General features: G+C 60.6%; 1 protein-coding gene across 7 annotated transcripts in view; it reads right to left on the bottom strand.

Annotated features, from left to right (window-relative positions):
* Positions 1–2,540: 2,540 nt before the first annotated feature.
* BCL2L11 (BCL2 like 11) overlaps positions 2,541–15,454 on the bottom strand; it is a 36,479-nt gene continuing 23,565 nt past the window's right edge. For 4 of the 7 annotated variants that reach the window (XM_037807708.1, XM_037807710.1, XM_037807713.1 and 1 more), the window contains one exon: positions 2,541–6,198. In XM_037807708.1, coding sequence (XP_037663636.1) covers positions 5,628–6,198 — 571 coding nt within the window. In that variant the 3' untranslated portion in view covers positions 2,541–5,627. The remainder of the gene's footprint in view (positions 6,199–15,454) is intronic. The other 3 variants (XM_037807712.1, XM_037807715.1, XM_037807716.1) reach the window with 1 other exon arrangement.

Genomic DNA, 15,454 nt, shown 5'->3' with positions numbered 1-15,454 from the left:
CCCGGCCGCCAGCTGACCCCGGCCCCGTGAGAGGTGCTGGTGAGAACAGCCTTTGCTTGGCCGAGGTTGCCACGGGACCCCGAGAGCTAATGGTCAAACGATCGTCGTCATTCCACGCTGCTAGGTTTTAGGGTGGCTTGCACGCTGCATTCCGTTTTCGTTGGGGTTTAGCCTAAAGTGGAATAATAGGCTCGGGCAGCCGCTCATTCCTCACCTTCCAGGCTGCGACAATCTCTAGGAGCTCAGAAACTGTCCTAAAATTGTCATTCTATTCACGCTGGATTGAGAAGGAAGACGGACGCAGGTGTTTGCACGGGAGCGGAGGTGGGGATGGCGTGCGAGGAAGTGTATGTTTTCTTCTTGTCCAAGCTCAACACAGCCGCACGGCACAGGGCACACGTGGGTGCTCAAAGATGGATGGGCCAGGCGTCCAGGAGGCTGGTGGGGGCATGTGAATGTGTGTGTGTGTGTATGCATGTGTGTGTGTGTTACTGCGAGTGTGTATGTGTATGAGCCTGTGTGTGTGTGTTAGTGTGCATGTGTCAACGTATCTGTGGATGTGTGTGTGTGCGCGAGTTGTGTATGTGACTGTATGAATGTTGGTGTGCATGTGTGTGAAAGTATTGTGTGAGTGTGGGTGTGTCTGTGTGAGTGTGTGCACACACGTGTGGGGGTTGCTTTTCTTTTGGTGCTCAGCGCTGTCCACAAGGACCAGGCGGAACGTTCTAAGAGGACCCCCCCCCCAGCTGCTGCCCCTGCCTGGGCTCTGTGGGCTGCGCCACCCCCGCCCCCTTACTCCCCTCCCCTCAGAGACCCCCGGGCCCCCCACAGCAGCCCCTGCCTCGCCCGCTCACGGCTCAGGGCCCCCCACGGGCCTGCCCACTGCCCTGACGAGGCTGCCGAAGCCCACAACGTGAAACGCATTCAAAATAAGACGAAAGGACGATGGATGGTAACGCGAGAGCAGTAAAATGTTGAAGGTGGGCTCTGGGAGGAGGGTGGGTGTGTTTACCGTAAAATTCCTTTGTCTTTACTGTGCTTGAAAATTTTCATTAAAAAATGTTTGGGAATAAAGACAAGCAGCAAATTGAAAGAAAAATATTCCCAACATGAGAGAGAGAGAGTTACCCATCAACAAGAGAAAACAAAAATCCAACTGCAGGCGAGCAAAGGCCTTCAGAAAAGAGACGAAGCCGGTTCCCGAAGAGTCTACCTGTAAGTAGAAGATTTCAGAGCGCATCAGCACCAGGCGGGCGTCACCTCTGAACTCTGGGCAGGGGATGAAGAACAAGCAGGTGCTCCCGGGGATGCCGGGGACCGCGCGGACCAGAGTCGCCACTGTGGACGGCGTCCGGATGCGGCTGCTGGAGCCGACACCCCACTTCTCTGTCCCGCACCCGAGGACGGCTCCCCATCCCAGCGAGGGCAGGCGGCGCTGAAGAGAAAGGTGTGCACGCAGGACACCTGTGACGAGCTCGCACGCCTGGGCCGTGGCAGGGGACACAGTCGTCGGAATGAGGTGGGACTCCGGGACCCACTGCGGAAACATCTAGGGCCCATGGCTAAGTCAGGACGGCAACTTTGTACGAGGCAAAGCCGCTGTGTAAGAACACGCACGTGCACACACGTCATGGCACGGAAGAGGACCTGTCTTGGTGAGGCGGCGGGGCTGGAGGCCAGAAACACCGCCTTCCTGATTTTATGCTTTTTTTTACAAGAATATTCTCATGTACTGTTCACATAATTAAAATCAACAGCTTACTAACTGAAAACATAGCACGTATTTATTTCAGTGTACAAGTGGCCAACTATGATTTCTTACCTAGTTTTATAACCTTTACTCCTGAACCAGGTCTTAATTTCCCCCAAGTGACCCTAGATGAGTTCACAGCCCTGCGCACCCCGGGCCTGGCCTCGGTTGTCCCCTAGGAGGCCGCGCTGGGGGCAGCTGGGGCTCAGCTCAGCAGGCGCCCAAGGAGAGCCTCTCTGCTTGCGCCAAACTCAGGCCCCTTTTCCTTACGCCGCGACCCGAGGGGAGCCAGCCGGGCCGCCGACACGGTCACCAACACAGCTCCGTCCTGTCACCCCAGTCCCCGAGCCCCGCTGCGCCATAACCCAGCCCCCCAAGCCCCCTGCACCATCACCCAGACCCCAAGCCCCCTGCACCGTCACCCAGCCCTCACGCCCCCTGCACCGTCGCCCAGCCCTCGAGCCCCCTGCACCGTCACCCAGACCCCAAGCCCCCTGCACCATCGCCCAGCCCCCTGAGCCCCCCGCCCCCCTGCACAGGTGCTGCATCATACCTGGCCCCGTGGGCCGAGCGCTGTGCTGTCGCCCCAGCCACCTCAAAACTCGAGAGGGGGTTTTGTGTGCAGGTTTACTCCACAGAACTGTCTTCACGCCCGGAGTTACGAAATTGGCCCATAAGGTGACAACGGGCTGCGACTGATGAAGAGCAAACGGGCGTGTGGACATTTACGCACAGGTGGTACCGGCTGTCCTTCTACCACCGTGTTTAACAAACCAAGAGGCTCACCAAAGCTCGTTCAAAGGTTTATTTATATAAAATTCATTAAGCACATAAAAGATTGAGTTTCTTAAAAAATCTGCAGTTATTTACAGCAGTATTGCACAAGTAAAGTGGCAATTACCCTGTCAAAATTCATCAGTGCAAAATGCAAGGAAGCCAGGGATGTTGCCGTATGGATGCTACATAGGCTGGGTCTTAGGAAACCGGTCTGGGGACAGACAGAGCAGTGCTGCTATGTGTACACGGTACCTGTCGAGCTCTGACACAGTAACCAGTGGACACAAAACCCGGACGTACAACTGGAGAGCTGCTAAATTCCGAAATTCCCAAATAAAAGTAGTCAAGTTACCTAGCTGGGAGCTCGAGGATGCTTCTACACACGAAGCTTGCGGTGGGCGTCACCCCAACCGACCTGGTGCCACGTGTGAAGCTGCCCCTGCACATGCGTGTGCGAAGCGGACACGCGGGCACCGGGTGGACTCAGCAGGGACGACAGGCCACCTACTCGGAGCCACTGGCAAGCCTCCCTCGAGTGTCCGGGGCGTCCTGCCCTACCCCGGCTCGGGCCCCTGCCTCTGAGCAGCAGGCATGCCTGGGGGTGGGGTGGGGGCCGTGCCCAAGCTCCAGCCCAGCCACCGGGGGTGGGGGGTGCTCAGCCCCTCCCCGCTGCCAGCATGGGGCCACCGGCGCCAGGAGGTTTGGCCCTGTGTGGCCCCTGCCCTGCCCTGCCCGCTCCTTTCCCTGGATGACCACGGGCAGCACCTCCGGAGCCGGCGCGCTTCTGTCTCTCCGGACACTGGGTGTCAGGGACACATTCCCAAGGGAAAAACCTTTCCCAACTGCTAACACATTTTACTTTAAGGTACGGCCTGGAGTCAGCACAATTTGCTTCTATGAGAAGCTGGTTGCTTTGGGACAAATAGAAAAAGGCTGGTATTTCCCGAAAGTGATTCTGTACCCAGACGGACAGACTGTCACGGGCACCTACCATCCCCGCATTCGGAAGAACAGCAGAGCCCGAGAACTGAGGACCACCTGCCTCGAGCTGCGGGCAAATGGGGGCCCCCGGCCCGCACCGAGCTGACCGCTGACCGCCGGGCGGTGAAGCAGCTGAGGGGCTGGCAGCGGGCTGGGGGCGGCAGAGCCAACACTTCAGAACTTAAGACATTAAATAAGCAGAAAATAAATATACAATATTTCTACAAGTTACAGCATTATGAAACAGTAGGACACGTTACACAGAAAAGGAATTTACAGTATTTACAATCCTTGATTTTGAAAAAGCTTAGAAAAACAGTGATTTTTACTTATTTCTGCTGTACAAAATTTTACAAGAAAGGAAAGGAAAACAATTGCACAGACATCTGGCTCAGTTGATAGATAAAATATGATCTAGTCTAATAAATAGTCAAAATATATACAACATGAAGAAGAGGAAACAGGAAAAACGTCTTCTATCGTACGTTTTTAATCAGAAGGGACTTTAGATTGGCTTTTCTACAACCGAAGAGAATTCTTCACAAAGCGTTTGTGCGCCGGGGAGGGGCAGGGGGTCCGAGGCCCCTGGAAGTGGCTGTGTGTTTACTGCATCTGGGGGTGAAGCCACAGGCCACTTTCTACAAAAGCCTCATGTGGGGGAAGCTTGTCAAGGCACAAAACCCGCATTAAGTTTTCAAAAAAGGGACCTAATTACTTTTTCTACCAAAAAATTAAAAAATACACAAAAAACACAACAGGTCATGGTGCGCCCGGGAGGGAGCTCCTTCTGCAGGGAGCATCTCAAGGGGACGTGCAGGACGGGTCCCCTTTCTCCCTCGGGTCCCACTGCCGCCTCCTCCGATCACTGAGGAGCGGCCACGGGGAGCCCCGAGGTGGCCAGGCCGGGGATGAGCCTGCTGGGACAGGGCAGCCCGTGTTGGGGAGACAGAGTAAAGTGCCCGGGCCGGAGAGAGGCGCGGGGCCACGGGGCCGTGAGAGCCGGCGGAGCTGCCCAGAGCCTGGCAGTCTTTGGTTGTGTGTCCGGCAGGCCCACGGCCACCGTACAGTTGTGGACCTGGGGGCCCTCGAGACGAGCTCGAGTTATGTTGAGGACACAAGCTGAGGTCCGGCACAGCTCAAAAGAGGGACACAACCCAAGGGAGATTTCTGAGGTAAACGGAAAAAAAAGGAATAATACTCAGAATCAAATTATCTCTAGAAGAGTTATACCTAATAGTGAAAGTAGATATGCAACATATATATAAATTTGAAGATGCAAACGAATGGTTTCCCACTTGCTGTTAATGATGTGAAAACACTGGGCCTCTGTGGGCCAAAGGCAAATATGATACTTATTGGCACTGACTCATTTGAAAAGTCACGTATTTCTTTTAAAAAGCTTTTTTCCAGATCTGAGTTTTCAAAAACAGTGAGTTTGGGGTTCACAGGGTTCCCCCACCCTGCTCCCTGACCTGTCCCAGGCTCCCTGGCTGTGGCCGCCCCGAGATGACCAGAGCGGGCTCCCCATGCCACGCTCCAAGGGAGTGCACCTGCAGAACCGGGCGCCCGAGCAGACCCGACTCACAAAAGACATGGGAAAAGTCAAATGTGCTTTGGAGAAGGCTGAGGGATCGCGTCCGACTCGCGCCCAGTCGCATTCTCCTACAGGGTTGCTGGAGCCTGAGGGAGCCCGTCCTGCAGAGTGGACTTGGAGGTGGGCACCCCGGGAGCTGGCCCGCTCCCCGGCAAGGCCCGGCCCGGCGGGACTGACAGCCGGACGCTTCAGGAGCGCCAGGGTGGGAAGGCCACAGCCGTGCCCACTCCCACTCAGCCGGGCAGAGCCGAGGGAGCGGGCCGTGCGGAGGGGACGGGCCACCCCTGCTTCCTCAGGGCACCCCCAGCTGGGACGCCAACAGCGGACAACAGATGCCATCAACTCTTGTTACAGCCCGGTTCCGTTTTATCCTGAAAATCACGGGACCGTATCTGGGCATCGCGGTCTAGAGGCTGGGGGACGCCACAAAAGGAGACGGGGGGAAAACACTCAGGAAGAAATTTTGCCACAGATGCAACTGAATTTGAGGAGAGAGGTAAGTATTTACACAACAGGAGCAACGTGTCACTGAGGCTGACTCAGACACCTGCCCTTTGATGAGTCCCATTTCAAAGTAATTCTTTTGGTATCAATAATAATTAAAAAAAAACGGACAAACCAAGAGGCAACAATCAAACAAAGGCAGCGTGAGAAGCCGGCGGCCCAGCTCCCACCGCAGGGTCCACACAACCCTCCGAGGAGACGACAGGTTCTTAACACTTTAGTACAAAAATCATTCGTGAGTTGTCCGAAAGTCTCCGTTTCCTTTTCGAAACACCTGTTCTTAAGGAAGGTGAATAAAAGCAGGCCACGTATAAACGCCGTTCTTGCATAAAATCCTGCTCCGAAGAGCGTGCTCTGCGCGTGTGGAGAGCGAGCCTCCCCGCCGAGGGCCACCGCGGACTCCGGGCCGGGCAGCAGGCAGCGGCGCGGGCTCCGTGTCTCCGGCCACCGCAGGGGACCGGCTCGGCGTCTGCGCCCAGCCCTGCGGGGGCCGTCACGGCCTCCTCCACACCAGGCGGAGGATGCAGCGCAGCAGTCGCAGGAGGAGCATCCGGGCGCGCTCCTCGGCCGCGCGGTGATTATTCCAGAATGCCTGGAACGACAGAAGGGAAGACTCTGAGTTTCTGAGCCCCCATTTCGTTGGGGGGGGGGGGTCCCCTATTTAAACAGCCAATCCCACCTTCACCAGCCCCGAAAGGCCACTGCGTCCCCCAAGCTCCAAATCTGCTCCCTCACTCCCGTCTCCCCACAAGGGGAAGAAGCCACAGAAAGAAGGCAGCGGGTGCCACCCAACTTTTCCTTCTTATTAAAAGGAAAAAAGAGCAATTGAAAGGAGGTTTGGAAAATGCAGAGAGAATCCACAGATCTCACGAGCCCCTGGAAGAACCACCTTCTTTCTGCGGTGACGCCATCACCACTGCGCTGAGGAGCCTCATCCGCTGCGCGGCCCCCACCCGGCCTGGGGAGCCCCTCGGCCAGGAGGAGACAGGGAGGGCCGAGGACTCGGGGCCAAGTCCCCACACACTCCAATCAGCTTCAGGTTCCCCCGAGGGCGAGTTTCCAGCAGTCATGAGGTATTTAAGAAACCAGTGACTTGGTGTAATTTGGCCCCAGCAGCTAAATCAGGCCCAGACGCGTGGCGTCATGGCGGCCACTGCACCAGCCTCTCTTGGGTGCCCGCTGCAGACGCCGTGGGCCCGGGCGGGGGAAGGAGAGGGAGAAATCAAAGGCCGCCCTTCTGGGAACTGCTGCCCGTTTGCTCCATGTGCCGAGGACGGGGGCTGGCAGACGGCCGGGGGTCCACAGGGGAAGCCTGAGCACCGAGGCCCAAAGCCAGGCCAGCCCAGAAATCCCGGACGGAAACATCCGGCAGACGGGCAGCTCACTCCAGGCAGACGCGCCGCCCCGACACCTGCAGCTGCACGAGCCGGCACAGCTCCAGGCACCCACCCCCAGTGCAGAGGGGCATGAGGGCCGCGGCGGTTGAGGACACCCAGCCGGAGCCAACCCAGCCCCGGGCAGCGGCCGCTTCAGGCTTCACTGCCACGCCCGGACAAGGAGCGGCTGCTGCGACTCCGTCCCTAAGCCGGGGCCTGGTGCAGGCTGCGCCGAGGAGGCGCCTCAGGGAAACAAGACGAAGCTCCCCGGGGGGCCCGTGTGCATGAGATCGAATGAGGCACCAGGGGGTCCTGGCTGCAGTACCAGGCCCGGAACCGAGGCCACCAGGCCGGGGTCACACAGCAAAGCCACATGCCCAAGCCAGGCGCCCGGCCCCGCAGCTCCCCGTGAGCAAGGCCCCGCTGCCTGACGAGGGGCCGACGCACGATGAAGGTGGCGAGGGTGCACTGGCAACGACGCTTCACACTGTCCCGACACCAGGACCGGGCAGGGGGGCTCTGCGGCTGCTGTGGTTCTGCCAGGACCACCCAGACCCCGGAACATGAAGAAGGAGCCCCTCTCGCTCGTGCACACGTGTCCCCTCCAGCTCTCCCACACCCCCAGGGAGCAGAGCCCACCCAGCCATGCACCCGGGGACCCTCCTCTGGCCGGCCATGCCGAGTCCCAGCCGCCCGCTGCATCACCCGGCAGGCCCCACTTCACGCCACGTCCCCGTCACGCCCGGAGTGTGGCGAGGCCAGCCCCCAGGGACAGCCAGCACGCAGGGTGCGGACACTGCCTCCGGGCCCACGAGGTGGACAGGCGCGAGCTCCCGCCTCGGGAAGGTGCTGCACAGGGAGGGTGTCAGCATCACGACAGGAGGCGAGCCCGGGCAGGGCGCCAGCACCCGCTGCCACGGACCCGCGCTGCAGCATGTCACACACATGAATGAGACAATGCGAGCGGCCGAGAGCCCCTGAAATGGGAGAAGCCAGGGGAGCTGGGGGAGGCACCAGGGCACGTCCAGCACGGAGGGGAAGGAGGAGGATGAGGAGCTGCCTGGGCAGCCAGGGAGAGTGGGAGGCCACTGGCAGACAAGCACGGGGCAGCGGCCGGGCCGGGCGAGCAGGGGTGAGGATGGCGCAGGCCGCGCGGGGGTGTGAGCGACTTCCCCTCGCAACCCAGAGCTGGAGCCCATGCCCCGTCCCAGGCCCCGCTAAAACCGCCCCCGAGAGGAGACACCCAGGGCTCGGACCCCACCCGCTACCCCGGACAGACTTGGGCTTTATTTGAAGAGTGGAAAAGGCCCTCGGCGGCAGCGTCAGTCGGGAGCGCGGTGGCACGGAATTCCCAAACACGCTCCCATGCCGGCCGCGACCGAGGGACGGGGGTAGGAGAGCCGGAGCGGAGAGGAGCCCCCGGGTGCAGGGCAGGGAAAGGGGCAGCCGGATGGTGTGAGGGGGCGGGGGCTGCTGCGAGGAGGGGGCACGACTGGGGGCCCCAGAGGCCACCTCCAAGTTACACGTGGGGCGACCAGTCAAGGGTCGCGGAACTTACATTTTAATGCCAAAATAATCAAAGCAAACCAATGCTCTCGCTCAATCCAGAGGAAAAGGCGCTGGGGAAACAAAAGCAGCCTTGGCCCCTGGCTGCCTGGGGGAGCGGTCAGGGCGAGCAGGGGCCACTGTGGACCCCAGCCTGGGACGCGGCTGAACCCGAGGTGACCGGCCTCGGGGACACAGACCTGACACGCGTGGCCTCCGGGCTGCACGGCCCAAGTGCAGGGACAAGACGGCTGGTGCCAGCCGTCAACAAAGACAACACCATGAGCCAGGGCTGCTCCTGCGTCCACCCCAGTCCCCAGCCGGAGACGTGGAACGAGACAGTGGTGACCCGGGACAGGCCCCCAGAGCCACAGTCCCTGCGACAGGGCGCGCGTCTCCGAGGCTTCACCCGTGGGCTCCGGAACGGAAAGCCACGGCACGGCAGTTGCAGCTCCCAGGCAGGACGCATGTCGAGAGTGGCCCTGGGGCCACCAAGACCCGGGAGCCCCTTCCACTCCCCTTGTGCCCGAAGTCTCACGTGGAGGCACAGGCCGGGCCTGCGGGTCAGACTGGAACCACTGGGCGATGCCCACACCTCGGCTCGGACTTGACGTGGCGCGGGGCGGGAACGGCCGGGCCGAGTGCACACATGCGTCCCCCGGCAGGCACACAGGCCGGGCGGGCGAGAGCGTCTCCGGACAGCAGATGCGGCCGCTCAGCAGGGCCAAAGGCCAGGGACGAGCCGAGCAAGGCGAGGACCCAGCGAGCAGGGAGGAGCCGGTGACTCGCTCCAAGACGACCTGAAGGACGTCAACACTGAGTGAACTCAGTGGACACCTGATGGGCCTGAGCCCGAGCTTTTAGGTTCTTCTTAAATAGCTTACTTCAGCGTGGCAGCGTGAGTGAGGGGACTGGCCGCTGGGCTGTGAGACCTGGCCCAGCAATGCCAGGGTCCCCGTAATCCAAGAGGACGGGGCATGGGGGGGAGCCAGGGGGCCACCCCGCGGTTATGACAGAGACCCCATTCCTCTGACACGATGTTAAGTGACGATGGGTGAGGCCGAGGTCAAGCAGGGAGAGACCTGGCCCGGGAGGTGCACAAAGTGGGGCCCTCAGGGGACCCCGCTCTCTTTCCCCTTCCGGACCCAGAACCACCCCCCGGAGCAGCTCGGCTCCGGCCCCAGCAGGTCTGACCCCACCACCCAAGGACCGGTGCTGCGCTCGGTCACCAGGCGACAGGGCCACCTCGGGGCCTGGGTCCGCTCTGTTCCGAAGACAGCAGCAGGGCAGGGGGTGGGGAAGTACGAGGGACCCCAGCCCAGCCTCTGGCTGCTGTGAGGGGCTCCAGCCCATCTCTGGGGGGCCTGTTCTCTGGGTGAGCAGAGGCCCCCCTAGGTCAGACACCACAGGGCGAGCCACAGAAAACACCAACTGAGAGAGCACGCCCCTCACGGCCCAGACCCCCGCTGTGGCCCCGGCGGCAGGCGTCCGAGGGCAGACGCCAGGCGCCCTTTCATCTTTGTGCATCTGTACAGGAGCCGAGCCTGACCTCGGGGGACCTTCAATTCCTCCCCCAGAGGTTTAAAAAGCCCCAGGAAGGCCCTGGGGTCACCTCCAGGCACCTGTGCCCCCGAAGGACCACGTGTCTGCAGGCCACGGTCCCGGGATGGCAAGGCCGCCTGGGGCAGGACCCACCCCGGGCCGGAGCACACGCACACAGCCGCCGCCCGCCCGCCCCACACCCAGCACGCTCAGTGCGTGTCAGCACCGTCACCCGCTCCCACGGCTTGCAGGGCAGCGCCAGAGCGGCCAGGGCGGGTGGGAAAGAGCCACCAGTGTGTCGCCCTTTCCAAGCTCCGAGGAGCGATGGAGAGACGCCTCGCTCTCAGCTCAGAGAGAGAAAACCGAGCGACGGTCGAGAGACGACGGTGTTTTCTAGCTCCTAACGCTCCCATTTAATCTTTTCATTTTTTTATTAGGTAAGTTGTGTGTTTGGTCTTCGCTATGCCCCACGGGACAGACGAAACAAAGGGGCGCACGGGGGTTTACGCGTGGAATCTGGTGGAGCCCAGTGCCGACCCCATGTCCCCAGGACCCCCGTCTTCCCACGAGACCACAGCTCCGCCCTCAGTGAGTCACGGACAGCCCCCGCCCGAAAACCACAGCCCCCGTGCCCATCTCCACCGAGCTGGCCGGAACCACGTGCTCTCCGAGGCCTCAGGACAAACCCGGGAGCTGCCCTTTCCCCCGGCCGGTGTCCCCCGACGGGGACCCCTTTCGCCCCCTTGTCACGTGCGGAGAGGGACAGCATCGGTCAGGCGTGGGAGGCTTTCAAAACCGACTCAAGGAAAACGTTTGCTAAAACTGCAGCTGTGCTCCCGTCAGCATAGTGTGGGGCAGTGCGTTACTTCCAGGTCAGGTCTGCTTTTAATTTAATGTTTGATATTAGAAGTTTCACAGTAAGAGAAAGCACTTTATCTTATGAAACATCAACATCAAAAGAAGGCCGTCTGAGAACACACAGCTCTGGGTTAGTACTCCGTTCCGCTGCTAGGAAACGAGCTACCCTGGGCCTAGGCCTCAGAGAACAGGTTAAAACGACACAGGGAATGTCACTTCTCAGAAGACTTCAGGTTCACAAGCAGTGTGTGAAGATGCTAAGGGATTGGTCCTGCAATTCAACTTTCGCCCCGCCCCGACCAGCCTGCCAGCCCCCAGAGCCCCCTGCCCCTTGCCCCCTGCCCTTTGCCCTCTGTCTGGCTGATGCTGCACTGTGCCTGGCAGGTAGAAGTGCCCGTTGGCACCCGCGGGCAGGGTCAGGAGATGCCCGGCTGATGGGCTCCGTTCTCTCGCCCCGTCCCGGTGTCCGTCGCCGCGTGACAGGTGACGCCACATGACGAACGGTAAGTCCTAGCTCACTGGTGCACAGGGCAGCAGGGGACAGAGGCCGGCCGAGCCCGAGGACGCTGTGGGAGGTCCGTGACCTCAGCCCAGGGCCAGAGGGTGGGTGGCAGGACGGGATGATCGTCCCAAGAGCAAGTGCCTTTTCCTCATCCCAGCGCACCCAGCTCCTGGCCTGGATCCCACCCCGGCGGACCCCAACCCTCCAGGGCCAGGCCCCCCTTCCCGCCACGGCCTCCAATGGTGAACGCAGCTGGACAGGCCGCCCTTCTGAGCTGAGGGGTGTGCCCTGTCAGAACCCCGAGACCACGGCTTCGCTTCCCCGGGAGGCTCTTTCGTCCAGGCTGGACATGGGGTGTGTTACCGAGTCGGGGCCACACACGCTCCTGAGAGCTCCAGGAGGCCCACAGCACGGCCAGCACGGCCTGCATTTCCGAGGCAGGGCCACGCGTCACGCAGGGACAAAATCGCCCCCGCGAGGCAGCAGGGACGCCGAAACTAAGACCGGGACCCCAAGGGTCACCCGCTGAGTAAACGGGAACCCCGAGTCCACCCCGATAAATAAACACGCAGGAAGGGCGGAGCGCGTACTCCTCTGCCAGCTCCTTCACACACGCCTGGGGCACCCCCACCCGAGGGCTGCCCACAGACGAGGGGGCCGAGGACACCGGCCCGGCCCCCACGGCCTTCCCGCCTGCAGGCAGAGAGAATCGCACCCCACACGACCACCAGACACACCCAAACCCTGGGGAGCGTCTGAAGTGACCGAACGGCCCGTTCAAAAACGACCAGGTCATCACAGACGAAGACCGAGGACAGGGCCCAGGAGAGAGATTACAGGGCTCGACTAAACACACCCGTGGGTCCAGCCGGGCTCCGGGACCAGAACGCTGCTTTTGGGCTATAAAGGACATTATTGGGACAAGTGATAAAACCTGGGATGGCCCAACACGGGAACACCGTCAATTTCTGGACTGTGGTCCCGGGGGAGAACGCTCAGGAAACACCTACGTCAGTGTTTCAGGGCAAGAGGGAGTCAGGCCTGCGACTCGTGCTCAAATAGTCCAGAAAACAAGTCTGCACACGAGAGCGGCTGAAACACACGTGGTAAAGCGTCAACAAGTAGAGCTTGGGTGACAGATACGAGCGAGCTCTTTGCGGCATTCTGGTAACTTTTCTGGAAGTCTGAAATGATTTGAAAATGAAGAGTTACAAGAGCCACACCAGCCTGGAGGAGATGTCCCACTGCCCGAGGGGGTCCCTGGGGCCGTTACCAGAGTCAAAGGGCAAAGGGCACGTGTCCTGGGCTCTGTGCTCACCTCGAGCCTTTCCCGCCCTACGTTCGGGGGCTCGGACGCCACAGCTCCGTCTCCCGCTGCCCCACCGCCCTGAAAGGGACTCGGCACGTGACAAGCACCCGACACCTCCTCTACTGCCCTAGCTGGGAAAGGGGAACACGCCCTGCAGCCTCACAGGCCTCCTGGCGACGGCAAGTGCTTTAGAGAAGGTTCCGTCGCGGGGTCAGGCCAGCAGACCCAGGGCTCGAGCGTGAGCTCCGTGACGAGGCGGCACAGCTCACGCCCACTCGCCGCAGCGCGGGTGTCCTCGGGGAGCCGCAGGCCAGGCCGGGCCAGGAGGGCATCGCCCACTGCTACCCGCTCCCGCAGCAGACGGCTGCCCCATGGTTCTGCACCGGCCAGGGAGCGAGTGCAGACGACGGCGTTTTGATGCGACAACCACAGAACCGGGGCTGAGGCTTCGTGGGTCCCGGTTCCCACCCAGACCTGCCGAGTCTGGCGCTTGGAAACGGCAGATGTCAACACACTATTTATAAAGTCTGCAGGACACGGGGCCTTAGTTTTAGAAATCGTTAGGCTAAAACCCGGACCCTCTCCCCACGCTTCCCCGGTGGCCCAGGCTGCTCAGAGCCCCCCATCCTCTCGCTACTCGTGACTGCACTTCTGCGCTGGGCTGTTTTCTAAGATATGCAAAAAGGGGTGCACAATCGCACACACTGCGGCAAGACTAACTTAAATTTATACAAAAATACACTTAATACATGAAAGCATCACAAATAGATCCCCGCTCTTGGGGAAAAAACAAAACAAAACAGAAATGACACTTCTGAGCACACACAGTTACCTGAACTGGCTACAGCACCGGGGATGGGGGAGACCGAGACCTTCTCAGGTCGGGAGGGGCAGGACGGAGAGCGGCCCTGGCCTGTGCGGGACTGCGGGCGACGGTGCGGGCCCGGCTGCGAGGATGCGTGGCCTGGGCGCACCCGCACCCACCCCTACCCTGCCCTCGTGCAGAGGCACACCCACAGGGCATCTGGGCAAACGCGCTCACACGTCACGATTGAAAGCAGACTGCTGGTAAAACGTCCGTGATTGCCTCCAGCTCCGCAGCCGAAGGTTCCGTCCAGTCTCTGGGGAGGGAGCTGGGCAGGCTCATCCTGGCGTCCAGGGCTTGCTTGGGGCACGTGGCCTCTGCGGGCTCGGTGGCCGCTGGCCCATCTCTCCGGCAGCCCCTCCATGACCGGGGAAGGAGAGCCGGCCCCGTGTGGCGCCTTTCGCGGCTGAGGCGCATCCGAGCTGCCTCCCTGCCCGTCGAGGAGGCCCTGGCGTCCTGGAGGCTGAACGTGCTCCGCCCGCCTCTGCAGGGGCCCGTCTCACCCCCGCCTGTGCTTCGGGACCCAAGTCTTCAGCACCCGGCGAGCCTGTCCCTCCTGTGTGGCGAGGACAGGGCCGCGTCCAGGCACACAGCCCTCGGGTGAGCCTGGCAGGGGGCCGACGAGTCACCACGTTGCCTGACCTCCTCAACAAGGACCGTTTGGGATCCGGGCCGCGAGAGGACCCACGTCCCGTCAGATCCGGGTGCTCTACCGGCTGAAACAGTGTCGTAGGAGGCTCCTGAGCCCCTCAACACACGCGGCATCTCCCCTTTAGTGACCAGATCACCCCCGGAGCACAGTTCCCATCACACACACACTCACACCCCATGGAGGGGCCGGAGAGGATGCAGAGAGTGCTTCCCAAAGTCCCTGCCACCCCACAGAGGAGGCGTCTCCTGACAGAACGGAGATCCCCTCCCACCCCCCAGAACCGGAAAATGTCTCTGAGGCTCTGAGGCACCGTGGGGAGACAGAAGATAAAAGGGGCTCAATGCAACTGACAGCCAAGATTTTACTCAGCAACAGCTAGCGGAAAAGAAACCGACTCATAAAACAGGAGAGAGAAACTGGGGTATTCTGAGCATAGCCTCTGTCAAGAGAAAAAAAGGAGATTTTTAAAAAGATACTTAAGAGGCATTTTATGAAACAACATTCAGGCAAAGCAGGAGCCAGAAGTGAAGTCACAATGAGAAAGAAACGACACTAGCAACACAACACTTTCCAGAAAGTAGGACTTAATGTTTTCCATCTGGATAGATGATTCAGTTGTTTGAAAACTGAGAAGAAGGCCAGGACACCTCCCCTCACGTCTGCCAGTGCCCCCTGACGGGGGGCTGCACGTGTGCACCGCGCCTGAGACCCAGAGCTGGGGCCTCCAAGGCCCACAAGGCCCCGTGCGAACAAGGGCCCGGAACCCAGGCTGCCAGGAGGCAGTGGACTGCGCCGCGTCTCCAGGAGAGATCAGGAGGGCAGAGGCCCGGGACACGCCTCAACAACTTGCCGGTGACCAGCTGTCCACGTTGGCAGTTTTTACACCCACGGCACAGGCTACAGCTCGTGGCTGCCCGTCCACCTTTCAGACGCCGCGACGGCGGGAAGGGGAGGCCAGGGCTGGCTGACGCGCCGGGCCTTCCCGATGTGCGCACCTGCTGTCCCCTTAGGGGAACATTCTAGAATTCCTTCTGCCTGGACTCCGACTGCTCGGCGGGAGTACAGAAAACCATCGATGTACTGACAGGCGCATTAACACGTGCGGAAATGTTTCAAAGTGTGCCCCGGTCCGTCTTGTAAGACTGACCTTCTCAGGTCTCTGCCACCTCATTTTGCCTTTCCTTTAATTGGTCATTTAA

Source organism: Choloepus didactylus, chromosome 17 (assembly GCF_015220235.1).
Source record: "Choloepus didactylus isolate mChoDid1 chromosome 17, mChoDid1.pri, whole genome shotgun sequence".
Taxonomy (NCBI): Eukaryota; Metazoa; Chordata; class Mammalia; order Pilosa; family Megalonychidae; genus Choloepus; species Choloepus didactylus.
The sequence above is the reverse complement of the archived record's forward strand: the minus strand, read 5'-3'. Positions and strand labels throughout refer to the sequence as shown.